Source organism: Myodes glareolus, chromosome 26 (assembly GCF_982192425.1).
Source record: "Myodes glareolus chromosome 26, mMyoGla1.1, whole genome shotgun sequence".
Lineage (NCBI taxonomy): Eukaryota > Metazoa > Chordata > Mammalia > Rodentia > Cricetidae > Myodes > Myodes glareolus.
This window is the reverse complement of record NC_142051.1, coordinates 42,135,595-42,161,886: the sequence shown is the minus strand read 5'-3', so window position 1 is coordinate 42,161,886 and position 26,292 is coordinate 42,135,595. Positions and strand designations below refer to the sequence as shown.

The window sequence follows — 26,292 nt, the reverse complement described above, 5'->3', positions numbered from 1 at the left end:
CTGTACCCGCGCTTTTGCTCCCCTATAAGAACCCCTCATCCCCAACCTGCAGCGCGCAAGTCATCCGAGAGACTTGTCGCCCAGGTACCTGTGTATCCACCAATAAACCTCCTGCTGTTTGCATCCGGCTGCGTGTTTTCGACTGATCTTTGGGGCACGGGGCCTCTCCCGAGGGAAGACACCCTGCGGGAGTCTTTCACCCCCTTTCTCCCTTGTGCTTCAAGTCTATGTTGTAATCTCTTCATGAACTGAGGGTCTACTTCAGACTTCTCCGTAGTGAAGGCAAAAATCCTGGATTTGCCTGTGTGCTGAGAGGGGAGGAAACTCTTCTGCCTGCGGGTGACAGTGTGGAGCTTGGCTGCTGTCCCTGGGGTTGCTGACGAGATCAGTCAAGTCAGCATGGAGGGCTGGGAGAATGAGCAAGAGACATAAGGTGTAGGAAGCTTGCTGAGGGAGGCGCTTTCAAATCTACGCCTGAAGGACACGTGAAAGGATGCGATTTTGTACCAGGCTGTGCTGTTTGCCGGGCCTAGACAGTATCTCACGACAGATGTGACTGTTTGCTGACGCCTGTCCGGAAGATCTGGGTCAAAGGTTACTTGGGCACAGAAGGACATTTTCTGTAGGAAGTGGAGCGTAGAAAGACCCAGTATCGAAATTCACATCATGGACTGGGTTTTTAATCCTAGCACCTGGGAAGCAGAGGCAGAGGCAGGCAGATTTCTGTGAATTTCAGCCCAGTCTGGTCTACAGAGTGAGTTCCAGGACAGCCAGAGCTACACAGAGAGACCCTATCTCATAAATTAAAACAAAAAACAAACAAACTAAAAAAAGAACCAACAAGCCAACAACCAAAACCAAAACAAAAAATTGACATCATGGAGCCAGACTCTGTCATCCATTTTGTAGGCTAACACTGTGGTGCAACAGAACATATATGAACAATGACATGGGCCACGCCTTCCACTGTGTGCTGTTTTTAGTTATTAAACACACTGATACGTATTCATATTACGTTTTCTGAAATAAAATGCTAACATTAAGGTGACTCTATTAATTCTCATGCTTGGACTGGATATTTAGAATCCTTAACTAACCAGTGTGTTCTCAATTTTTTTATTACATGTATGTATATATGTAACACACCACTAGGGATCAGTTCTCTCCTACCATATGGGTCCCATGACTGAATTTAGGAAGGTGTCTTTACCCACAGAGTCATCTCAGCGGCCCCCTTGCCAGTACTTGGGATTGAGCTTAATTCCTCATGCACGTTAGTGCTCTATGACCAAGATACGTTCAGCGTCCATCTATCTCATGTGTTCTATGCACTGATAGTGTAACAGAGTTCCAGACCTTAGCACAACTGAGGCCATGATGGAGTCATCCAGGCCCCAGAACCTGGAATGTAGGTGGCACCTCCTGCCAAAATGAGAACAAAGACCTAAGTCACCCAAGTCCATAGTTCTGGGCAAGTCCCAGTGCACCAATGTCCTTTGCCTTGAGGCTTCTGCAGTTCTGCTTCTGGCTAACTGTTCTTGCTAACTGAGGCGTGTCAAGGCAGGATGTGGTTTTTGTGTTTAAAAGCTCACTCTGAGAAGGGCCCAGGACTAGTCTAGGGTCCTGAACACCCTGTGTAGTTGCCGGCCAGCTGATAAAGACTTTCTGTTGCCTTGAATCTGTGTCCAAGTTGTTTTCTGTGGTGGGTACCTCATAACACTAGGGTTTTCACTCGGGAGGCAGAGGCAGGCGGATTTCTGTGAGTTCGAGACCAGCCTGGTCTACAAGAGCTAATTCTAGGTTAGGCTCCAAAGTTACAGAGAAACCCTGTCTTGAAAAACCAAAACAAACAACAACAGCAAAAACAAACAAAAAAACCACTAGGGTTTTGACTGAGAAGTGGTTTAAGTTTTTGAAATTTCAGTTAATGAAATAAATATGCTAGGCCTATTGGAAATCAGACAACACATTAAAGAGGCTGTGTAAACAAAACAATTTTACATATACAATTCTAGGGAGAGGGACACGGCACAGGACAATGACACAAGTGGTTGGAGTGATGATTTGGGACACGACAGCAGTTTTGAAAGTCTCCCGGTTCCCAGAAATGTCTGTCCTCTCTCCCTTCCCACATTCATCTCCTTGGAGGGGGACACACAGACAGGCTTATCTAATGGACCATTTGGGGCTTGCCTCCTTTTCTGGCCATGGACTCAGTCACATAGTGAGGACACCTGTAACTCCAAGCTTTAGAGTTCTGAGACAAGATGGGGAGAGGGACTGGTGAGGAGAGGGGTTTAGGCAGGCCTCCTGTTTCTCTGTGATTCTGATGAGGCCTAAGCCCATCTCAAACCTAAAGTGGGCCACGACAATTTCTGCCTTACAGGCAGTAAGCAGAATTTACGTTAAAAGGTGGAACAGGACAGACAGAAAGGAAGTTACCAGCTCTCTGATCCCACTGAATTCAAGCAGCATTCCCAGCTGCTAATTTGCACGCTGGATCACCCTTCCCTGGAACCTGGGACACACATAAGGCCTTGCCGTGTTGCTATTAAGTAATCATCAGTGAAAATGTCCCAAATGGCTTCTCCATTTCACGCGTCTCCCAGTAAAGATTTCATCACAGTGGGTTTTCCCCCAGGAGTGGTTGACAGGGGCTGTAGTCACCATCCACAGCCTGTTTTCAGGAGCGGTTCCCTTTGTCGTTTTGCACAGAACCCATCCATGACAGAAATGCTCCTCAAAGCTCAGAACGCCGTGGGAGAATTGTACCTTGAAATCGGGATGACTCAGAAAGGGCTCTCGTATTTTCAGAAAGCATGGTCAAATCTGCTGCGGTTTACGCTCAGTGACTTAAAAAGCAGCCAGGAACTGTTGAAGCAGAAAGGTAGGCGGCACCTTCAGAGGCCACTCCACTCTTGCAGTTCAGAGAGCAACCCCAGGGGCCTTCTCTCCCCTGGAAGGGGGAAGGACCAGGTGTTTTTTTTTTTTTTTAAAAAAACAAACACACAAACAAACAAACAAACAAACAACCTATCCACTGCCAACCATGGTGGTGCGTATCTCTAACCCCAGCACTTCGGAGGTTGAGGCAGAACCCCTGTGAAAAGGTGAACATGGTGGTGGCACATGCTTGTCACCCCACTGCTGAGGAAATAAAGGCAGGTGAATCCCTGAAGGCTCTCTGGCCAGCTGGCCTCACCTGCTCGTGAGTCCCAGGCCATGGAGAGACCCTGTCACAGAGAACAAACACAGAAGTTGTGGGTGGCACCTGAGGAATGAAACTTAAAGCTGTCCTCTGGCTTCTCATGCGCGCGCTCTCTCTCTCTCTCTCTCTCTCTCTCTCTCTCTCTCTCTCTCTCTCTCTCTCCACTCATGTGCACCTATGTCACCTCCTCCCCACACACAACACAACAACCCGAAGATCCAATCTTCAGGCTCAAGCTGCTGTCTTCGCTCCTTGGCCCTTTGGCTGCCACATGCATCCAGATGCTTTGCCTGGAAACAAACCCTATCCAGTGTAGGTCAGGGGTCGGTTTGTCCAGAAAAGCCCTGGTTCTTGGCATGATGAAGGAATGATATCACACGCTAGGCCTGTTGAAACTTTGACTCTTCTGTAGCTAAAACCTTAAGTATTATATTCTTTTATCCCCTGTAGTCAAAGTGATGAACAACCTGGCAAAATCAGCATCTGAGGAATTCTTAAAAGAAAACCACATTTTGGAATACGCTACCGAAATCTCCAAGTTCGTGACTGATAACCCCCGCGAACAAGCTACCATGAGATATACTGAAGGCATTCTCATGTAAGTGTGATTTTTTTTCTTAGTTTTTCTTGCTGTATGTATTAGCTCCTATTCTTTTTATTAATATGCACAGGCATGCAGCTCAGTTGGTAGAGTGCTTCCCTTGCATGCATGAAGTCCCATGTTCGATTCCCAGAACAACATAAATTGGGCACAATGATGCATGTCTGTAATCCTTGCCCTTGGGAGGCAGAGACAAGCAGATGAGAATTCAGGTCGTCCTCAGCTTTATAGAAAGTTCAAAGCCAGTCTAGGCTAACACGAAACCCTACCTCAACATATGTATTTATGTAGACCTGTACCTGTTCCCATATCTTCCACCTAACTCACTTGGTCAAATGTTGGGCATTGGTGTGTTCATCTCCCAGCATAGTGGGTCTCAGCCATGGATGGTCTGGGACTCTTCTCAAGGCACTTTTGGCAATATCTGGACACATTTTTTGGCTAACATGACCAGCAGGAGGATTTTTATTGCCATCTAGAAGCAGAGGCCAGGGACGCTGCCTACAATGTGTAAGGCAGGCCCACAACAAGAAATTACCCTCCCCAAATATCTATAGTATAACAAGTCTTTTTCTGTCCCACCAGCTCCCAAATAATGACATGGGGACTTCTTATTAATTATGAAAGCTTGGCCTATAGCTTAGGCTTGTTTCTAACTAGTTCTTATAACTTAAATTAACCCATTCATATTAATTCATGTTCTGCCACATGACTTGTGACTGTTACCTCTCCTTCTGCACATCCTGCTTGCTCTGCATCTCCTGGCATCTTCACCTATCTCTTCCCAGAGTCCTCTCTGTCCCAAGAACTCCTGCCTATACCTCCTGCCTAGTTACTGGCCATTTAGTTTTTTTTAATACACCAATCACAGCAATACCTCTTCACATGTATACTAACATCCCACAACATTTCTCCCCTTTTGTCTAAATAAAAAGAAAGGTTTTAACTCTAACATAGTAAAATTATAAATAAGAACAATTATTAAGCAAATATTACATTCACAATGTCTAGTCCATTTGTATTGACAAATTCAGAGAAAGAACTCTATTATCTATCCTCTCTTAGTCCAAAGTTTTATACCTAACCCATTTTCTATCATAACATGTATTACCATCCTAAAAAATACCTTTGTAGACTTCAAAAAAAATCTTAGACAAACAACTTAAGCTTTTATGTTTCTCAACCTTATAAAATTTACATCTCTTGTATAAGTTTCTTTTTTTTGAATTTGGTAACAAGGAGAACTATCTCATCTTCAACTCCATCAGAGATCTGAGAAGCATATAAAACTACCTGAGTAAACAGGAAGTACAGAGCAAGCAACTTCCAAAACTATAGAAACAACAGAGACATCTGGCTGCCTGGACAGTCACCCAAGGTTCCTTAGTAATGTTGTGGAATCCATCTTTGACCTATGGACCTAAAGTATCTGACAGACATTTCTGTGAAGTAGGAATTTTGAAGGACGTCATACCTTGTCATGACAAAGTTCAGCCACTGCCATCTTTTGCATCCTGCTGGTTCAGTTTGGACAGCATACAGTCAGCAGTCGAGGCAAGGGCAGTTTCTCTGCCCAGTGGCTAACTTTGCACACATGCACACACATGCACGCACACACACAGGCACATATGCACACACACATCACTTCTGAGGGCTTTTGAGGTTCTTGATTCCCCTCCTGTTGTACATCTCTTTCTGAACAGACATCTCTCTATTTGTGAAAGCATTTATGAGAAATGTTGCTGGTCCAGGGAATGTGGGCCATTTACTGTAAGCATTCTCCATGCCTGCTAAAGCTGGTAAGGCCTGTGTTTCATTCTCAGGTTGACTACAGGAAACGTGCCTCTTGCAAAACTGAAGTTTCAAGAGTGTTTAAATATCAGAAGACGTCTATTTGGCGATAAAAACATACTAGTTGGAGAAATTATGGAATTATTAGCAGATCTGCTGTTTTTTGTACTGGGAGATAACGAAAAGTAAGTTTCTAGGGACTATTTCAAAGAGTGTGTCCTTCTCCCTTTCCCCCAGGGTCTGGGATGTGCTCTGACCTCTCAGGGGCATCCTGTCTCTTTGTCTCTAGTGGGGATGTGCCCTCCCTGAGGGCTATGTCCTGCTATGTGTCAGGGCACCTGTCACAAGGCATTCTGGAAACTCTAGGCCCAGAGAGTGGGGCCTTGGCAGCAGGAGAGGACACAGGGGCCCAGTGCGCTCACCGTGAGTGCTCCCCAGTGTCCCCGACAGGGCTTGTGAGTGGGTGTGCTTCCCCAGGGCTTCTGCACAGGTCTAGGCCCTGGCTGCTGTCTGTGAGACCCTATCCCACTGTTCTGTGGGTCTGTGTGGTCCAGGCCAGAGCCAGCTGTGCCCCGGGTCATGCTCGCCTGCTGTCCCCAATTCCAGCAGCCTTTGAGATGTGGCTCCATCCTCAGCTCCACACATACCGTGGTGTAGAAGAGGGTAGTAGAGATCCTCACGGCACCCCGATGTGAACATGTACAGTTCTCGCTGTTTCTCCTGGCAGCGGGCTGGTCAACTGCAGACTTCCTGGGCCCCAGCCTTGCCATTCCGTAGCAGAGCCAGCCTTCTGAACATCCAGGGATGCTCTGCTCAGTTGTGAAGTCACCAAGTCTTGGGTTTGGAGCTCCTCTCTCCTCCCCTCCTTGTGTCCTGGCGTCCTTTGCCACCTCAGTCTTTGGCTTTCTAAGACCATTTCCCCTTCTCTCCCAGCAGCGGATGAATGCCCAATGGTTACTGGATGTAAACGATGGCATGGCTGCTCCTAGGTACGGTTGAAGAGAAGGTTTTATTGTAGATATGAGGGAGAGAACAGCCACAGGCATCTGGAAGGGTCCAGCCTGAACATGGCCAGCAGACTGAACCCCAGGCCAAGAGAGAAGAGAGGGCAAGAGGGGGGACCAGGAGCCAAAAACAAGGGACCAAGAAAGAAGCCAAGAGGGCACATAGGATATATAGGGAAGAGGAGCTGGGAAGGGAAGCTCAGGAGCTGGAGAGGTTTAGGGTAGGGACTGAGGTGAGATGCTGAGGAGCCAGGACTCTTGTAACAGGTACTTGCAATGCTGGGAGATGTTGGGAGAATCTGGCAGTCAGCGCCCACTTTGATATGTTAATGGGTACCTCAGTTAGCCAGCCATTTGTCCTGGGTTTCTCTGAGGCCTAACAGTAATCTCTAGTACCTGGGTATAAACCAGCCCCTGCCCTTTCTAGCTGACATTTAAATGGGAAGACGAATCCATATAAGGGGGGGTCTCCAGGGGTGGTGTGGGCTGTGTCTCCCTGCTAGGCTCAGACATCGTCTCTGTTGCCGAGTAACTGTGCAGTCGGACAGGAGTTCCCTGTCTTGGGATCTCATCCACTTGCCGTTTGGTGAGGTAAGCAGAGGAATATCTCAGAGGGCTTCACACTGGTCTAACTGCCTCCCTGTCTCGCTGCTTCAGTGCGGCCTCCAGCGTCTACCCAGGCTGCAGTCATTGTGATCTGACCATCTTCTTGGAGGTCTTCCAACATTACAGTCCGAAGCCCTGGGCTGGGGTGTAGCTCATGTCCAAGGGGGTGCAGATGAGCATGTGTGCGGCCATCTTTCTATGGCCGTGACCGTGGCAACGTATGAAAGAGAATCTTCAGCAGGGCTTGGGGTTCCAGTGGGTAGAGTCCATGGTGAGCAAAAGCATGGCAGCGGGAAGAGTTGACAGCTCACATCTCCATCCAAAAGTAGGAGAATGGCTCCAGCCTTTGAAACCTCAAAGCCCTCCCTCAGTGACGCACCTCCTCCAGGAAGGCCACACCTCCTAATCCTTCTCAAACAGTTCCACCAACTGGGGACCAAGTATTCAAACATATGAACCTATGGGGGCCGTTCTCATTCAAACCACCACAGAGGTCCTCGCTTTGATACCCAGCACTGCAATATGATTATTATGATTATTAGTAATCATCATCATCATAATAATAATGGCGAGGATGAGGCTAAGTTGGGAGAATGCGTGCCTAACGTGCACTGAGGTTTTGGTTCAATCCCTACCAGATCTCTGCTCTGTGGAATGCATGGTACATGCCTACAATCCCAGAGCCCAGGAGGGGAGTCAGGTGTTCAAGATCATCCTTGACTATACATGAAGTATTGATGTCGTTCTGAGACTGTGTCTAAAAAGGCCCACACTGTTACATACATGGATCTGGCTTCTTTTCCCACTCTCTCTAACTGTGGGAGGCTGATGGTCACTTTCACTCTTCCCTGCTCCTCCATCCTAAGGTCAGCATTTGGAGAATGTTTGTTGAATGAATCTGTGTCCTGTTTCTTCAGTGTAAAACTTTAACTGAATTTCTGTTTTCCAGATCACAAAGGAAGCAAGTAACCGAATACTATAAACAAGTAATAAAAATCAAGGAGAACTCAGACCCCGTGGCCACCTGCAAGCTTGTCAGGAAGCAGCTGAGCTTAAGCCTCAGCGACACCTTGTGTAAACTGGGTAATTGCTCCCATCTGTTCAGGAAATGGCGGGGTTTCCCCGAGTCATCTGCATGATTGCTTGTTTTAAAAAACGGCTTCATTGAAGCAATCTCTGCTCTATCTACTTGCTTCTTTACAACAAATTTTAAAATTATATTTATTTACTTAGTGTGTTGTGTGTGTGTGTGTGTGTGTGACAGCATGCATGTAGAGGTCAGAGGAAAATTTTAAGAATGAGTTCTCCCCTTCTACATGTGTCTTCAGAGGACTGAATTCAGGTTGGCAGACTGGCAACAAGTGCCTTTACTCACCTTCTTAGTTACTTTTCTGTTGCTGCAAAGAGACCAAGGCAACCTACCAAAGAGAGCATTTGATCAGAGGCTTGCTTCCAGTCTGTGACCATCGCGGTGGGGAGCACGGCCCCAGACAGGCAAGCAGGGCACTGGAATTGCATCTAAGAGCTTATATCTGATTCTTGGTTGGAGACAGAGAGAGACTGGGCCTGGTGTGGGCTTTGGAAACCTCAGAGCTCACCTCCAGTGACACATCTGATTCTACCAGGTAGTTCTAACAACTGGGAACCGAGCCTTCAAACATGAGCCTGTGGCAGCCATTCTCGTTCAAACTACCGCAGCCACCAAGCCATCTTACTGGTCAGGCTCCTTCGGCTTTTGTTGTAGTCTATGTACCTTCCGTTCACAAATCTTTTAACATTCGTTTCCAGCCAGGGGTGGTGGCGCACCCCTACAGTCCCAGCATTCTCAAGAAGGGAACAGGAGAATTGAGAGTTCACAGTGTGAGCACTACCTGTCGCAACCAACTAACAAGCAAGTGAGACCCAGGGCTAGAGTTGTAGTCCTTTCTTTGCCTTCATGAGAATCCAGCTTTCATCTCTAACCTGGCAAAGAAAGAGATGGTTTTCAATGCCATTTTTCATGCTTTGTTTAAAAAAGCAGTAAAAAAAATGATTGTACCATCTAGGTCACTTGCTGAAGAGAAAAAAAAAAGCTCAAAATATCTATATGAACAGCAAAAGAATATTTTCATGGGTAGATTTGTGTGTGTGTGTGTGTGTGTGTGTGTGTGTGTGAACAGTTTCAGTGGATGGATTTAGGGATGTGCGTGTGTGTGTGTGTGTGTATGAGGACACAGTTTCATAGATGGATTTAGGTGTCTCTGTGTGTGTGAACACACAGTTTTATGGATGATTTAGGTGTGTGTGTATGTGTGTGTGTGTATGTGCATAAACACAGTTTCATGGATGGATTCAGGGGTGTGTGTGTGAACACACAGTTTCAGTGGATGGACTTAGGAGTGTGTGTACTTGAACACAGTTTCAGTAGATGGATTTTAGGTGTGTGTGTATGTGTGTTTGTGTGTAAACACACAATCTTATGGATGGATTTAGGGTGTGTGTATGTGTGTGTGTGTGTTTGTATGTAAACACACAATCTTATGAATGGATTTAGGGTGTGTGTATGTATGTGTGTGTTTGTGTGTAAACACAAAGTTTTATGGATGGATTTAGAGGTGTGTGTGCATGAACAAACAGGTGCAGTGGATAGATTTAGGGGTGTTTGTGTGTGTGCATGAACAGTTTTTTTACTTATTTTTTGATAAAGCCTTCAAGGCTGAGATTTGTGAAGTATCTTTTTTAAAACCAAAAAACTACAGATGCAAAACATAGAGAAAATGTTTGGAAAAGGAGTTGGAATGTCCTGTCTCATCTCTCCACACAGTCTGTTCTGTGACACTTTGGGTCTCTAGCTTATGGTGGAAGTAAATGACATCCATTTACTTCAGAAAGTCAGCATCTGTAATAGCATCAAGGGCAAGTCTTTGACTCCTGAAATAAGTCTATACAAGATGACTCAAATTTGCGCCTTTTTCGTGTAGACGGAAATTTCTGTCCTGCCTGGTCCTGCAGCCGTTCAGTCTCAAAGAAACACACAGAGGCTTATATTAATTATAAACTGTTTGGTCTATTAGCTCAGGCTCATTATTAACTAGCTCATACATCTTAAAGTAACCTGTAATTCTTGTCTCTGTTTAGCCATGTGACTTGGTGCCTTTTCTCAGTGACGTATTCTCATCTTGTTTCCTCTGCATCTGGTTGGTGACTGTATCTCTCTGCCTTTTTTTCCCGCCAGAATTCTCCTAATCTGGTTGCCCTGCCTATACTTCCTATTTGGCTACTATCCAATCAGCATTTTATTAAACCAATACGAGTGGCAAATCTTTACAGTGTACAAGAGCGTTATCCCACAGCAATTTTTAGTGTGGTGTAATCCAGTTTCCTTTTCTTTTTTTTTCAGCAATTAAAGAAAGGCTTTTATTAGGGGTGAAGGAACATATAGCAGGCACTTAGGGGCATATGACAAAGTGGAGGGGGTGGTACTCAGGAAGCTGACGCTCAGCCTCTTTTTTTAAAGGCTGGACTTTTTAATGTCTCAGAGGGGTCTTCGTCCCTAATTTAGGGTTGTTTGGCTTGAAGAAAGACAGGCTGGCTGACTGGACCACAACTGTTGTGTAACATGTCTGATCTGGCCTGAACTTGTGTGGCCAGTTCCTCACAAACCCTATTGGTAGGAGAACAGGGCAATAAGGATTTTTAAAAAAAATCTACCAGGCTTTTGTCTTAGGTGAGGAGAGGAAGGAACCAGGCATCTTGGAATGCTACCATCCTCTACCTAATCTTGCCTCCTTTCCTGTCTCTCCCCCTTGGTGAGTCTAACTCCTACTTCCTCCTCCCTCCTCGGGAGACACCCTAAATGCCATTAAGAGTTTTAGGGCACAGAATGCTCCAACTGCTTTGAACTGACAGAAGGAGTGAGGGAGGGGCAGCAGTTAGAGTGCCTCAGAGGAGGGGCCGTCACAAAACTGAACGAAGGGCAAAGATCCAGGAAAAAAGGTAGCTCTGTGGCGACAGCAGGCACCCTTGGAGTGTGCTGTGCAGATAAGGTAGCGTCTGTACCACAGAAGAGCGGTACTTTTAGCTGTGCTGTAACTCCTACTGGGTGTAGGAAACAGCCGGAGCAGCTGTAACTCCTACTGGGTGTAGGAAACAGCCGGAGCAGCTGTAACTCCTACTGGGTGTAGGAAACAGCCGGAGCAGTTTTGTCCTCACGAGAGGAAGAGGATAGACAAGAAACTGTCCAAAGAACTCTCGGCAGCTTTGTCAGGGGTGTCACAAGACCGATGGTTTGGCCTAAGAGCTTGAGACCCTTTTCATTAGCCAGTGTCAGTTTAGAAGCTGACCATTGGGTCCCCCGATTGAACGCTGTGGGGAGCTAATGAAAAAACGAAGCTAGCGAGGAAAAGCCTTCACTATGGTTTAACGTAAGTCCTGTTTAGTAAGGTGAAGTGCAGGTGTGCTGATGTCTCTGCCCAGGTCCCAGCTGTGTGCCCAGTGGAGAGAACAGGGTGTTGACAATTTAAAAGAGAAATATAATCTCATTGGGTCTTTTTTTTTTATTATAGGATTGTCCAATTTTTTTTCCAAAAAAAAATTGTCTTTTTTTTTATTATAGGATTGTCCCTAGTGTCCTAGGGAAGAATTCCCTGCCCATCTTATATGACTTAATCCTTGTCGTTTTTCTCTAAACTTTCCTACACATTTTATATTCTCTTAATATAAATAAGCTTTACTTACTATTTAACATAGTTCTTTATTGCCCAAAATTAATTATTTGCTTTTTTTCTTTCGTTTGCTTTTCAAGACAGTCCTATACTGAGTCTATAGGTAAGGCTGACCTCGAACTCACAGAGATCCGCCTGCCTCTGCCTCCTGAGTGCTGGGATTAAAGGTGTGCACCACCGCCTCCCACCCCGTTTGTTGTTGCTGTTATTACTATTACTGTCTGTACATTTTTCTAACAAGAAGATTGGTTTCTCTATCACCATTGCATTTTTCAAACAACCCCACAAAGGAGGGAGGAAATACCTTAGCTAATTCTGATTTCCCTTCTCTCTTTAGAAAAGCAAGTGCAGGGACTGACTGGAAGCATACATAACTTACTAGAAGCTCCGGGTCTCATCCCCAACCCTGCATAACCTCAGAGTGGTGGAGCACACCTGTAGCCTGAAGTCAAGGCCACCCTCAGTTCCTTAGTTGAGGTCAGCCTGGACTCAGTGAGACCCTGCCTAAAAAAATGAAAAGGAAAAGCAAGTACGGTTACTACAGGGATTTTCCTGCTAATTACTTCTTATATTCTTTAAAAAAAGATTTTAAAGTTGATTTTATGCATAGAAGTGCTCTCTATTTGCATGTGCAACTTCATGCCAGAAGAGGGCACCAGATCCCACTACAGATGGCTGTGAGCCACCATGTGGTTGCTGGGAGTTGAACTCAGGACCTCTGGAAGAGCAGGCAGTGCTCTTAACTGCCGACCCATCTCTCCAGCCCTACTTCTTATATTTCAATTGTTCAGTTATTGTTAATAATTCATTCAACAAATATTTACTGTGCCCTTTACCTGTCAATCTCTGTTTTGGTTGCTGGGGAGACGGCAGTGTACAAGACAGATGGAGACCAGCTGCGCCTTCAGCTGAGCTCACCTTATTGGAAAAGGCCGTTATATAACTAAGTACACAGTTGTTTAACTTAAAATTTTGCAGCGCAACTTGGAGACCCTAGCTGGCACAATGCTGTAGTACTATGTAGTAATATGGAACACCGTAAACACAGTCAGGAAAGTATTATTCTGGGAAAATCCAAGCGTGCCAGGGCATCATGGGGAATCATGAGTCCTCTGATGGATGGGCCAGGCAGGGGATGCACCTCAGGAAGTGTGGCTGGAACAGAAGATGCAGGATGGGAAGTTGCTCAGTAAGGAAGGTCCGGGAGTGGAACAGAGTATTTGAGGCCAGACGGAACTGAAAAGGTCCCTCTGGCTGGTGTGCAGGAGCAATGCGGGAGGGGCTTGAGTCTGACAGGTTGTTCCTCTGAAGCCAGGGCAAGGATCTGTGATCTTACCATCAGAACCACTGGAAGTGAGGGCAGTGAGTGTTAGGACGAGTCATCCCCTGGCAAGGCTTTCACCAAAATCTAACATAACAGCCCTGAATTACGCTTTGGGTCCGAACCACCACAGAGCTCAAGGGCCCGTTCCCATCACTCTTGCCCCTCTGTGTGCAATTTTGACTTCTCAGACTGAGAATTCTCAGGAGCAGGGGACTTGGCATTTATCCTGTCAGCATGCTCGCTGTATTGAGGGGTCATAGATAAAGCAAGGGCTGCCGGGTGTTTCACACAGTGTGCCCTGGATTATTCCCTTGAGACGATGGTGCTGCTCCCAGCTAACAATATTGAAGGAAACAAGTCAAATCATTGTTCCCCCCACTGAAAGCAATCATCCTCAGTTGACCTTCTGGAGTCTATGTTAGTTTGTATATTAACAATGGTAATTGCTAGCTTGAGTGTTTTGCCATCTTATTACAATAGGTAAACAAGTTGAATACAGGTTAATCTTCAGTAGGGTATGAAAAGGTGGCTCCCAGTAAGTTTTGATAATTAAGATTTACTTTATAAACACGTTTTTTTTTTTTGCATGTCACATCAGCAGGCAGTGGTGGGTTCTTCATCTTCCACCTCCAGATCACTTGCACAAGGCACTTACTACTAAACTGAATCTCTTTTGTTCATTACTTCTTCACAGCTCCAGCTTCAAGTGTAAGCCTTAGCATAATAAAGCCGTAGACCCCAGAGATGTCAGCAGGCTTGCCAACTCGGGAGGCCCTCTGTGAACTCTGTTCCCAGCCCCTTCTGGCAGGAACACTTCGATCAACGCTGTAAATGCGCTATTGAGAAAGCATTGCAGTGGGAGAAAAGAACAGAAATGAGCCCTTCAATTCCCATTGTGCCAGCCGAGCGCTCTGCACGGAGAGGTTTATTTTGGATGAAGAATGACAGATGAACACAATGCTACCTCCTCCTCACTGGCTTCTCTTTAAAAGGAAATGTCAGCCATCTTGGTCAGTGAGTGACTCCCAGTAGGGAGAGTCAGTCTCTTTCCTTCATCCAATTTCAGAATTTTCACCTCAGACAGAACCCTCTGCCGACAGAAGTTGATCCTTTGATCCAAAAGTTAGGAACCCAGACGAACCTTAATTTTTAGTTTTAACCTAGATAGAAGTACTCACTCTTCCCGAAATCTCTAAAGGCTGTGTACGATCTCTCTCCACTTTTAAGAGTGGACCCTTGGATTGGAAGTGGATCTCATCTTTTGGCTCACAAATTCCAGTTGGGGTTTCTAAAGCGTGAGAGCAAGCGTGGTGTAGCTGCTGTGCCAGATCCTCTGAGGCCACCCCCTGATGTCCTGTCTTTTATGATTGCCTTGCCTGTCATCCTCGGGAATGGTGAGTTGTGTTAGCAACTCACGGGATTGCAGCTTGCTAAAGCATTTGGTCTAGTTTTCACAGGAAGCAATTAGTTTATCTGTTACTTGGTACTTAATCAAATGACTCAGTTAGAGTCATGAACCAGGCTGACTCTGGAGCATGCTAGCACCCAGCTGTTGGGGAGCAGAAGTGTGCCTGTGGAGAAGTGCTGCTAGCTGCAGGCACTTAGTGTGTTGTGGGTGATGGACAGCAGGTAGAGGAAGTGAGGGACCCTGGTAAGAGTCTCCTCCCAGATGGACCACACAGATGGGCCCCTTTCTGGGGATATTACCCTTTTTTGTATGTATTTATTGGCCTGGTGGCAGTTGCCTGTCAATACCAGCACTTGGGAGGCAGAGGTAGGCAGATCTCTGTGAATTTGAGGCCAGCCTGGTCTACATTTCCAGGGCTACACAGAAAAACTCTGTCTCAAAAAAACAAGGAAAAAGCATCACTGATGTATTTGTGAGTGAGTGTGCCTATGCTTTGGGCCCGTAGGGGTCAGGGGACGGCTGGCAGGGGTCAGTTCTCTCCTCCATTGTCTTGGTCTTGGGGATCGGACTCAGGTGATCAAGTGTGGTAGCGAATGTCTTTCCTCAGTGAGCCGTCTCTTGAGCTTGGTGCTGATTATTTTGGATCTCCTAAGGAGGAAGCACGATGAGAGTGCCTCACTGATAAAGGTACCAAGCCACATGGCTAACAGACAAGAATTATTGGCTAATTTCAGATATAAGAAAGTTAATAAGAAGCCTGAGCTAATAGACCAACCAGTTTATGATTAATGCAGGCCTCTGTGTGTTTCTTTGGGACTGAACAGCTGCGGGACCGGGTGGGACAGAGACCTCTGTCAACACTTGGACTAACAGACTGATGTGCCTTGTATTGGGCATAGGCTCCTGGTCGATGCTCGTGGATGTGAGGACATCCCCAGCAGTCCCTTTATCACATGTCCAGATCTGTGTCCTACTGGCACCAGCTTCACAATGCAGGTGTAATCAAGAAAGCGTGTTGGGCACATTTTCTAATGTAATCCATATCACTTGACCCGGGAGAAACACATTGGTAAGATTCGTCTTCACAGAACTAATGAGGCTGCAGTGTGTGTGTTTGTAAAATCTAGAGCTATCTAGATCTACAACTGTCAAAGGCTCAGTGAAGGTGTGTGTGTGTCTGCCTACATGTATACGCGTGTGCGTGTGTGTGTGTGTGTGTGTGTGTGTGTGTGTGTGTGATGAGAATGGAATGCAGGGCCTGGTGCATGCTGGGCAAACACTCTACACTGAGTTGCTTTCCAGACTCTCCTGAGGGCTCGAGTTGCACTGACTGTCTCTTTAACTTAAGGCATTGACCTGGTCCCATCTTCCCTTTTCTTCTCTTCCCCTCTTCCTGTCTCTTCCTCCTCTCATGGTAGCAACATGAATTTCTAAAGAGTGGAAGTCAGCCTCTGTCCTTCCTTTCCTGGCCCCATGTCCTTTCCTATTGTTTCTTCACACAAGACACAAGTGAAATGCTTTTGACAGGGTGTGACGACAGACGGCCTTCTCATGCCGCCTTTGCAAATGCTCTTCCGTCTCTTGTAAATGTGTAAAGATGGTAATTAAAAACTCTAATGTCCCCTTTTCCCTCGTCCACCCAGCAGGCCAGCTGTTGTCAGGTGACTTCTGTCATCGTGCCATGATGGAGGCAGTCGGCTATTTGTATCGGTCACTTGACTTAAGGGCAACTCACCTGGGGTCTTCCCACACTTCAGCCCAGGGAATACTGCAGTGAGTTCCTGTTGCATGTCTCAAAAAGAAGCCGACTTTCTGATTGTTTGTGTTAATCCACAGCCACGTGACACGTTTTGATCTTTTGCAGCCTCCTAAGGGAAATCCAGACGTTCCGAGGCAGGAGGTGTTGGCCTCAAGGCAAGAGCCAGCTGTGCCCTGATGGTACCAGGAACGGCTCTTTATTCTGGGAAAACTTGTTTAAATTAAACTTCCGCAGCGCTCAGAGCTCTGACACGGTGAACACCGCCATGTTTATGAACATAAGTAAGTTGCAGAGAGCTAAAAGCACAGAGCCGGCACCACCTCCGGTTTCAGATAAACCCAAATGTGCTCATGGCAAAGGAAAGAAGACCTTGACTCCAATTCTCAGTGCCTCTGCTGGGGAAAAGACCCAAAATGCTCAAATATGGAATGATCCAAGAAAGCAAATTCCAAGGAAAAAGAAAGACTATCCCACGAAGATGTTATTTCCGGCTGAAAAGAATAGCTTAGTCAGACTTTCAAGGCAAAGGATTTTTTCTGCTAAATGTGAGAATGGAGTCAGCCTTATGACTGCAATTTACCGCCAACCCCCGAGAGCACCTCTTAGTGCAAAGAGCCCTTGGGATTCCATATCTGAGCTTGTATCAGAAAAATGGCTTTTTCACAGTCCACAGTACACCTTCACTCCCCAGAAGCCTGCTTTCCCAAGACGATCCCTAATAGCAGCAAAATGGTTGAAGACCTCAAATGACACCGACAAACAATAAAAATCATCTGGGCTCTTTTGTATTTACATTTTCCTCAATTCTCTTGAAGTTCTATATGTGCGTTTGTGGCACATATGTGTACATATGTGTAGGCCAGAGGTCAATGCCGGTGTCTTCCTCAATCACTTTCTGCCTTATTTTTTGAGACCAGATCACAGATTCTACTAGCCTGGCTGGTCAGTGAGCTCCAGGGATCCTACTGTCTCTGCTTTTCCTGTGGAGGTCATAGGAACAGGCTGTCACACCTGGCTTTTTATGGCGGTGTTGAACCTCCAACTCAGGTCCTGGTGTGCGCACAGCAAGCTCTCACTAACTCAGGTCCTGCTGTGCACACAGCAAGCTCTAACTAACTCAGGTCCTGCTGTGCACACAGCAAGCTAACTCTTAACTAACTCAGGTCCTGCTGTGCACACAGCAAGCTAACTCTTAACTAACTCAGGTCCTGGTGTGTGCACAACAAGCTCTTTACAGACCAAGCTACCTCCTTAGACATCTGTTTTGGATTCTTTAATCAAATATTTTCTTTTAAATACTTAGAAGTGGTCATTATCCATGTCTGGGGATTCCGTTTTCTTAGTCCCTTATAACGTTATGTCTGATTTTAGTTAAAAAGAGCAGGTTCTAAGTGATTCAGATTTCTATGGGAAATAGAACAATCTTGACTCCATAGTCCTATATTCTAACACACACACACACACACACACATTACATATGCAGTCTTGCCAATTCTAACTTTATTTTTACATTTCTATGGTTTATCTATTGTGAATTTAAATTTTTTTCATCTAAGCAAAATTGATTATTGTTATCACCAAAACTTATTAATACAATAAGAAAAAAAAGAAATTGAAATGCTCTCAAGTCATAAAGCTTTAAGTATCAGAGCCCTTGGATTTGATACTATATCTATTTGAGCATTTTACTATCCTCCATCTTATCAGTGATTCGTCAAACATTAACCTGTAATAGCTAAGGATTACTTTCTAGCGACCCTCATCCCTACCGCCCAACAACATCACTCCTAGGAAACTCACGTAAGAGGGGACTCAGCTATGTGGCTTTAGGCGAGTAACTTTACCTCTGCTGTGTCTCAATTTCACTATTTTATAAAATGAGAGACATGATGCTTATCTTTGAAGATAGCTGAGAAAACTGTAGAGATAAATTACCCTGGAAGCATCCCATTGATGACTTTTTATTATCAGCCAGGAACTAGCTTAAGGGTCATCTTCCACCATGAACCATCTGACTCTCCCAGTCGACGCTTTAGGAATCACGAATGTGCCCCACCTATTTTTCATATGCCAGTTCGTCCCTCTGATTTACCTCCTGCTCAATGGTCACCATGGGGGTAGTTTGGGAATTCCTAGGGCCCAGTGCTTTTCAGACAGGTCTCCGGTGAACGGCAGTCAATCCTGCAGGAGCCACGTCTGACTCAGTGCACACAGAAATGGCGCCTGGTGGGGCGGCTGCTGTTTATTGGCTTTTAGTGGGAGCTACAAGGCATGGAACAAGTGCAGTTAAGCAGGTGAGCTGAGCAGGCACCAGGCGTGTTGTGAGCGTGGGCAGGAGCCTGATAATCATGACCAGAGGACATCTTGGAGGTGGGAATCCGGCTTTCCAGAGACCGTGCACCGAAAGGGAAATTTGAATGTGCTTTATACTTGGAATTTTCAGGGGTGGGATCTTGCAGGCGATTTTAGACTTTGTGTGGGACCTCGGCGGGTTTGGATGGGCTTCAGGACGTCTCAGACAGGTACCCGAGATCCAGAAGACCTGCAGATGCCGTTGATACGGAGTGAGGTCACCTTCCAGAGGCTGGGACCCAGGCAGGAGTGCCTAGTGAGGGGTGCCTATCAGTGCAACCAGAAAAGCCACCGAAGGCAAGAGGAAGGAAGCGCGGAGTCCTGCGGGCGGCGATAGGGTCGGAGACGAATCATCCTAGTCCATGAGATCTCAAGTACCACTGCCCTGCCACCCCCACACCTCGCGGGGTCAGGAAGTGACCGCATCAGACCGGGAGCCGAGCCCAGGCATCTAAGGCCCCGCCCACCCCGTTTCTCCAAGATTTCGCCCCTGACTCCGCCTCTGACTCAATCAAGAATGGTCCCTCTCAGTCCCGGCCTCCCTCCGTCCAGTCCGGCCCCGCCCCTGACTCAGCCTCAGGCCCCACCCACCCCGCGGCTCCAAGCCCAGCCCCTGACTCCGCCTCAGTTAGACCCCGCCCACGCCTCAGGCCCCGCCTCCAACTCCGCCTAGGTCCCGCCCCTCAGAGGCTGGTTCCTGGGCCCGGAGGCTGCTCCCACAGAAGGAGGCGTCGCGGACTCGCGTCCGGTAATCTTCCCGAAGCTGGCCGTCCGTGCCGCTGGCAGTTCGGAGGCGGCATGGCCACAGTGGCCGCAGTGGCCCGCGGGGCCGGGGCGAGGGCGGCGGCGGCGGGGCTGCGGGGCGGCGGCGGGGCTGCAGCTCGGGGACGGCCGCGCGCGGGCTGCGCTCGGCGCCTGTGCACCGCCCCGGCGGCCGTGGACATGAAACGCTACCTGTGGGCGCGCTACCACGAGGCGAAGAGGAGCACGGACGGTGAGTGTGTGCGAGCCCCAGCCTGCACCGCTCGCTCGGGGACCCTCGGGCCCCGCACCCTACCGCTGCTGCGCGGCTCCCGCGGAGACGGAGTCCAGAACTTGGCAACTCTTGTTTCTCTGTCTTTCCCCTGCCCGGAAAGCTGTTTCATACCTGGGGATTGCTCAGCCAGGAGTGGGCCTCGGAAGTGCTCTGGGCCGCCGCGAGAGTTCCAAGGGCGTCAGTCGGAAGATGTTATCCCAAACACCGTTAGGTGTTGTCATTCAACCTGGGAATGGTAGTGGCAGCCCAGCCAGCTGCCACGCTGTCCTAGACAGGCTCCAGCGCAGGCGGCTGAGTCAGGAGGCTGAGCCGGTTTCCTTGGTGCAGCGGGATGGAGTAGGGTGAAACGTTCTGTTTGAAGTGGTTGTGGGGGGTCTGGTTATCCACGGCCCTCTGCGAGGGGGAGAGGGTACTTGTGGCCGAGAGAGCCGAGAAGGAGCTCCCGTAGGAAGCGGGGAGGAATGGAGAGAGGAACCAGACTATTCTAGTGTCAGGCATTGATAGCGTCCCTAATCTCCCGCAGCCTCCGGAGGAGTAGGTCCCGTCCATTGTGTAGATGGCAAAGGAGAAACTTGAGTGCCAGAAAGGGACCTGACCGAAGACTGGTTTCGACCCAGAGTCGGGAATCTATTGTCCCGTCTGTTGCTTTGTGTTTCTTCCCAGCTGGCGATCGTTTGGAACCTGGAGTAAAGGGGCAGTGAGCCGTAGACACCGAAGCTATCAGAGGAGACTCAGGATGTAACACTGATTCTTTTGCGGGGAGGCGGTTGAGGAGGATGGCCCCGGGAGGGTTGGCGAAGGTACATTTTGTAGGATTTCTAAGATCCGTTTGCATCTTTTGGCTAGAGGTCAGTTCAAGCGAAACAAAATCCACTTGGAATAAATTTCCAGTGTGTCAGCGATGTAGACTTCTATGGAAGAGTGGCTTATTGTTTCTGGTTTTCCTTTGCCAAGAGTTGAATTTCGAAGCTATTATGTGGTGTGGCCGAAAGAAGATTTGCTTTGGAGTGGTTAGGATTTACAGATCTTAAGATAGAGAAATAGAGAAGATCATTTTTTGGCCAGGCAAGTTCTTTGAGATGGACTTTAAAGCCCCCTGCATTATCCTCCCAGGTGGGAGCCACTATTCCTGGCAAGTTTGTTCTTTTCTCCTTGCCTCCCACTCTTCTTCCTTTAGGATGCTCAGCAGAGAGTAGCCACTGTAGGGGGTGGAGGAGGTGATTTAGCACCCCTCAACCCCATCCCCCACCTAGTTTCCTGCTTAGGGCAGTGCTATGCCTGGCCTTGACCAACTTACCTGCCCTCTCAGCTTCAGTTTCTCTTGGTAAAATGAAGCCACAAGCTTAATGATGCTCCCAGTGTTATAGGTGTGTAGGTACTGCAGGTACACGGTGCACACACAGGTCCCCTTACAACGGGTAAACACACGGTGTGCAGGTTCCCTCACTGTGGGTACACCATGGTCTGCAAGTCCCCTCACTGAGGGTACACGGTGCACAGGTCTCCTCACTGTGTGTACACGGTGCGCAGGTCCCCTCACTGCGGGTGCACTGTGGTCTGCAAGTCCCCCCACTGAGGATACACGGTGTGCAGGTCTCCTCACTGTGCGCAGGTCCCCTCACTGTGGATACACGGTACGCAGGTCCCCTCACTGCGGGCACACGGTGTGCAGGTCCCTTCTCGGTGCCCACAGCACATTCACAAATAGTTCCTCTGTTGCCCCTGAAAACTCAGGGACTTTTAAGTTTGGCTCTGACTTCTTTGTCTCCTTTGGGTACTCAGCTTCCCTACCCTCCTCCAGCTGGTATCCATGACCTTTCAGTGAGCATGTGTTCAGTACCCAGCAGCCGTCTTTAAGGTTATTGATTCTTAGGTTCCTGAGTCTGGGCGGTGGGGTCCAGCATCTGTTCACCCGCCTGCCTGTGCCAAGCTGTGGACCAGGCACACATGGATGTGGAGTCTGGTAGAGGGAGGGATAAGTGACAGCCACTGACAGGGCAGATGAGGACTGATGGGATGCAAGAGCCCCTCCCCCTCCTCATTATCCCCCCCCCCCACTCAGGAGAGAGCTTTACCTTTCCACTTCCTGATTCTGACAAAAGAATTTCATTTTCTAGTCACTTAATCCCTTTCTATAATCCAAACAGTTCCTTCAGGTACGATCACTTCAGATGCCTGCCTGGCAAGGGCTGTGGCTTTAGGCTTTGTTTTTAATGCCTTCTTCCCCAGTCTTTTCTTTCCATTCTAATTGAAGTCTGTTAAAAAACAAAACATTTTCGGGTGTACAGAGAAACCGATAGTTCCTATAAAGCCGGCGGTTGTTTTCCATTCTGAGCCCTTTTTGTCTCTTCCCCTCTCCTTCCCTTCTTCCTTTTTCTGTGCCTAACACCCCCTTTCTGTCCTGGGGTCCCATCCAGGATTGCACATTACACTTAGTTGTGTCGTTAGGCTCCGTTGACTCACACAGTTTATCAGATTTCCTTTTTTTTTTTTTGGTGACAGTTTCCAGGACTGGTCACATTGCAAAGCATCCCGTTGGAATTTATTCCTGTTTTTTAATTTTTACTGAAGACGTTTAATCTAGTGATGCTTTCTTTGTCCCTTTGGATACTCCTCATCGTTACCCCTGTACTAGCTTTGCATTTCATCTGGAAGTCAGCTCGGAAAGTTTTTTTGGAATGTCACATCATAAGCCTAAGACTCTAGATGCTGGTCTTCAGCAGGATGCAGAGGGGGCGGCTTTACCCCTGGGAACACTTGGTTAAGTCTGGAGATCATTTTATTTCTCTCACTGGGGGTAGGGGCAGTGCCGCCTGCCTATGGTGGGTAGCGACCAGCACAATATTTTCATAATAAAGAGCTTTGTGGCTTTGAGCATCAGTGGTTCTGGGCTCAAGGTCCCTGGACTAGAGTTCTGAGAAAACACTGTTGTGACTGTCCTGCCAAGGTCTGGATGTATTTGTGTGAGGTCTGTTCCTGTTGTTTGTGTATTGTATTTCGGTGGAAGTCTAGACTTCTCAGTGTGTTCAGGTAATTGGCTTGTTTTCTTGTCTCCAGAACAGGGGCGGTCTTTCCTCAGAGATGCAGCTCCAGCTTTGGGTTTGGATAACTTGTGGGTTTGTTGTTATTTTCCTCCCTCCCTTCCTAAGGCATTAATCAGAGAGCTGGGCTGGTTAGAATACTTGCCCCTTGGCGAGGCTGTAGTGGAAGAAGATAAACAGGCAGCAAAGCTGGGGATTACTGTGAAGTGATAGAAGCTATATTCAGAGACACAAAAAGGCTTATTCACAGTTCTGGGTTGGAAGAATTTGATAATCCATCAGAAATTAGGTATTTGTGGGGACTGGGGAGCCAGTTCAGTGGAGAGTTTCTGCACAAGCATGGGGCCCTGAGTTCTAATCCCCAGAACCCACAGAAGCTGGGCATGGTGGCACCTCACTGTACCACCAGCTAGCAGGGGAGACAGACAGGAGGGTTTCTGGGGTTTGCTGGCCAGACAGGTGTGCAGGAAAAAGCCCAAACAGAAAACCCAGAGAGCTCCAGGTTCAATGAGTGACCGTGTCTGAAGGCAGTAAGGCAGAACAGGACACTTGATGTCCTCCTCTGGCCTCTGCACAAGTGCACATGGGGCATGTACCCACAGACACGTGCACACAGACATATACAGAACACATGTGCACACACACAATTTCGGTACTTAGCAGGGACTACTGATGCAAGCAGAACAGGTCCAAAATAAACAGAAGACACAGAGATAATTCTCACCATATATAAGGTGCTATATTATAACTAATGATGCACACACATTCCCCCAGGAGATGCTGCAGGTGAATAACTTACCAGACTAACATCTTGTTAGTTTAGACTAGCATCTCTAGAACTGTGTCTGACAATCTTTGGAGAAATACAGCTGTTAAAATGGAGAAAAAAAAAATCCACACACCAGTTTGTTTTTTTTTTTTATAGCCGGGCTTTTCAGTTCTAGCTTTAGAAGCACACCAGAGCCTTTAAAAGCCACGAGTTTCCAGGAGAAAAGATGTTGATATTCTGCTTCCTGACTAAATTTGATCTTGAAGCCCCAGTTTTGCATTAGTAGCTCCATTTTGGGGGCTCTGTACTTTGGAATCTCTAGTAATACAATTAGTAAGACTGCATTTACAGATCCTGGATGATGCTCCATTGTCCAGCCAGAAATGTGCTTTCTTTACGCAGTTAGGAATGGCAGACGATGGAGTCAGGAGCCCGTAGGAATCTGGAGACTCCTCGTACTCTTGTCCTTGGATAAACAGGCACGTTTGCACTCCTAAATCACACTTCCTTGGCATTGTACAGACGATCCAGGAGACCAATGAGATCACACGCCCCACATCCCAACGCTGGTTTGGTTTTCTGTTATTCTTAACACATGGAAAGACTCACACCGTGGATGAGAGCTGGTGGCAGAGCTTGGCACAGGGACCGGTCTAGACTGAGCTTGTACCTAGCTGGGCTATGGATGCTAGATCCAGCCCAGGGCTTCGTTCATGTTATGGAAGCATTCTGCCAAGTGGACTGCAGTTCCAGACCAGGAATGTCTGCAGACAAGCTTCTCGGTGCCACCAAGGTCGAGAAGTGCTGATTTGTTTGTTTGTTTGTTAGCCTGGACCACGCTGGCCTCGAACTCACAGAGCTCCCCCTGCCTCTGCCTCCCAAGTGTTGGAATTGAAGGCGTGCACCACCACCACCTGAAATATCGATTTTTAAAGTTTAATTCTTTTGTCCTCCAAGGCTGTTAGCAGAATTACCAGTTAGTCTTCCGTAGTATTTTATCTTCTCTACACTTCTCAGGATGTATTCCTTTGTGAAAGAAGCAAATTCACTCCAGATGGTTTTTTTTTTTCTGGGTCTCTTGTAGCCTAGGCCAGCCTTGAACTCTCTGTAGAGTCGAGAATGACCTTTGAACTCCTTATTTTCCTGTCTCCTGTAAATGCTTGGGATTAACTTTGTGTATTCTAGGCAAGCACTCTCAACTGAGTCCCATTCCCAGCCCTAATTCTATGTAGATCATTCAGCTACTGTCAGTGATTTCAGAGTCTTGACTCTTAGAAGCAAAAGCCAGGTGGCAGACGTATCCTTAAATGGAAGATATGGCCCAGCAGTTAAAGAGCTTGCTTTGTAAGCGTGTGGACAGGGTTTGGGTCCCCAAAACACACTGTAAAGTCTGGGTGTGTAGCAAGACTTACAATTCCAAGAAAATGGAGGTGGGGTTCTTAAAGCCTTATGGCATAAGCTGTCCTCAATCTCACGATCCTCCCTCCTTATCCTAAGTGTTGGGATTACAGGCTTTTCCCACCACGGTAGACTCAGATTACAGACAGATACTAATTAAAGGTGATTTTTTTAAACACAGTCATGCTGTAGATTACCTGGCTGTCCCTGAGTCTGAAGTCAAGAGTGATAGACCAAAGTAAGGGGAGGTACTGGTTAGGGGTGAGGCTGGAGAGCATGGGGTGGGGGAGGGTGTGTGAGGCTGGAGGGCACAGGGTGTGGGGTGTGGGAGGCTGAACAGGACGGCATGGGTGTGTGTATTAAGTTAACTACCGTGGTGTGGCACAGCCGGTGCAGACATGGGGTGTGTGTGGGTATAGTTGGTTGAGACTTTATAGAAAGCTTTTTTGAGGCTTTATAGGAAAACTTTCTAGTTAGCGAGTTGGCCCTTAACTTTAGGTAATTTTTTTTTTTTTTTTAGTTTTATTATTGGTATGTGCATGTGTGCCATTGCATGCCCGTGAAGGTCAAAGGATGACTTTTGGGAATTGGTTCTTTCCTTCTACGTTTATGTGGGTTCTGGGTGGTTGAACTCAGGGTGTCTGGCCCATGCAATGATTGCCCTTACCTGCTGAGCCATCTCACTGGCCTGGCTCACCCTTTGTAAATTTACTGTGCTTTTGAGGAACTGCTTCATGCTAAGTGAATTGACTAAATGTTGATGTAATGCCCGCATATAGGGCTGATGCTGTGGATGGGTTGGAGGAGCACTCGCCCAGCATGGACAAAGCCTTGGGCTTGGTACCCAGATCCTAGAAAAGCAGGTGTGGGGTGCACACTTGGGATCCCAGCACTCTGATCAGAAGAGTGTGGAATGCCCTAGATGGTGGTTATAGATGGTTGTGAGCCTCCTTGTAGGTGTTAGGAATTGGACCCCGGTCCTCTGGATGAGTAGCAAGTTGTTCTTAACTGCTGAGCCATCTCTCCGGCCTCCCTTTTGTTTTTATTTATTTGAATACTATACGTGAGCTGCTCATTTAATAGCAGAGGATATCACTTTTACCCATTTTAGGACTCATTGATCTTTAAGCGTGTTTTTAAAAAATTCATTTTTATTTTATATGTGTGCATTCGTTTGCCTGCCTGTATGTGTGTGCACTACGTGTATGCCTGGTGCTGGCTGAGGTCACAGGAAGGCTCAGATTCCCCAGAATTGGAGTTTAGATGGCTGTGAGCTGCCATGTGGGTACCGG

The 26,292-nt window shown here is 47.3% G+C and overlaps 2 protein-coding genes across 5 annotated transcripts in view; both read left to right on the top strand.

Moving 5' to 3' along the window:
• The window catches only part of LOC125389762 (tetratricopeptide repeat protein 41-like), a 56,527-nt gene extending 39,331 nt beyond the window's left edge, over positions 1 to 17,196 (top strand). For all 4 annotated transcript variants that reach the window (XM_087902196.1, XM_087902195.1, XM_087902194.1 and 1 more), the window contains 6 exons: positions 2,716 to 2,887; positions 3,659 to 3,806; positions 5,633 to 5,785; positions 8,160 to 8,293; positions 16,289 to 16,418; positions 16,510 to 17,196. In XM_087902196.1, the coding sequence (XP_087758322.1) occupies positions 2,716 to 2,887; positions 3,659 to 3,806; positions 5,633 to 5,785; positions 8,160 to 8,293; positions 16,289 to 16,418; positions 16,510 to 17,170 (1,398 nt within the window). In that variant the 3' untranslated portion in view covers positions 17,171 to 17,196. The remainder of the gene's footprint in view (positions 1 to 2,715; positions 2,888 to 3,658; positions 3,807 to 5,632; positions 5,786 to 8,159; positions 8,294 to 16,288; positions 16,419 to 16,509) is intronic.
• Positions 17,197 to 19,488: 2,292 nt separating this feature from the next.
• The window catches only part of Nt5dc3 (5'-nucleotidase domain containing 3), a 51,169-nt gene continuing 44,365 nt past the window's right edge, over positions 19,489 to 26,292 (top strand). The window contains exon 1 of the mRNA XM_048418291.3: positions 19,489 to 19,750. Within this exon, the coding sequence (XP_048274248.2) occupies positions 19,555 to 19,750 (196 nt within the window). The 5' untranslated portion in view covers positions 19,489 to 19,554. The remainder of the gene's footprint in view (positions 19,751 to 26,292) is intronic.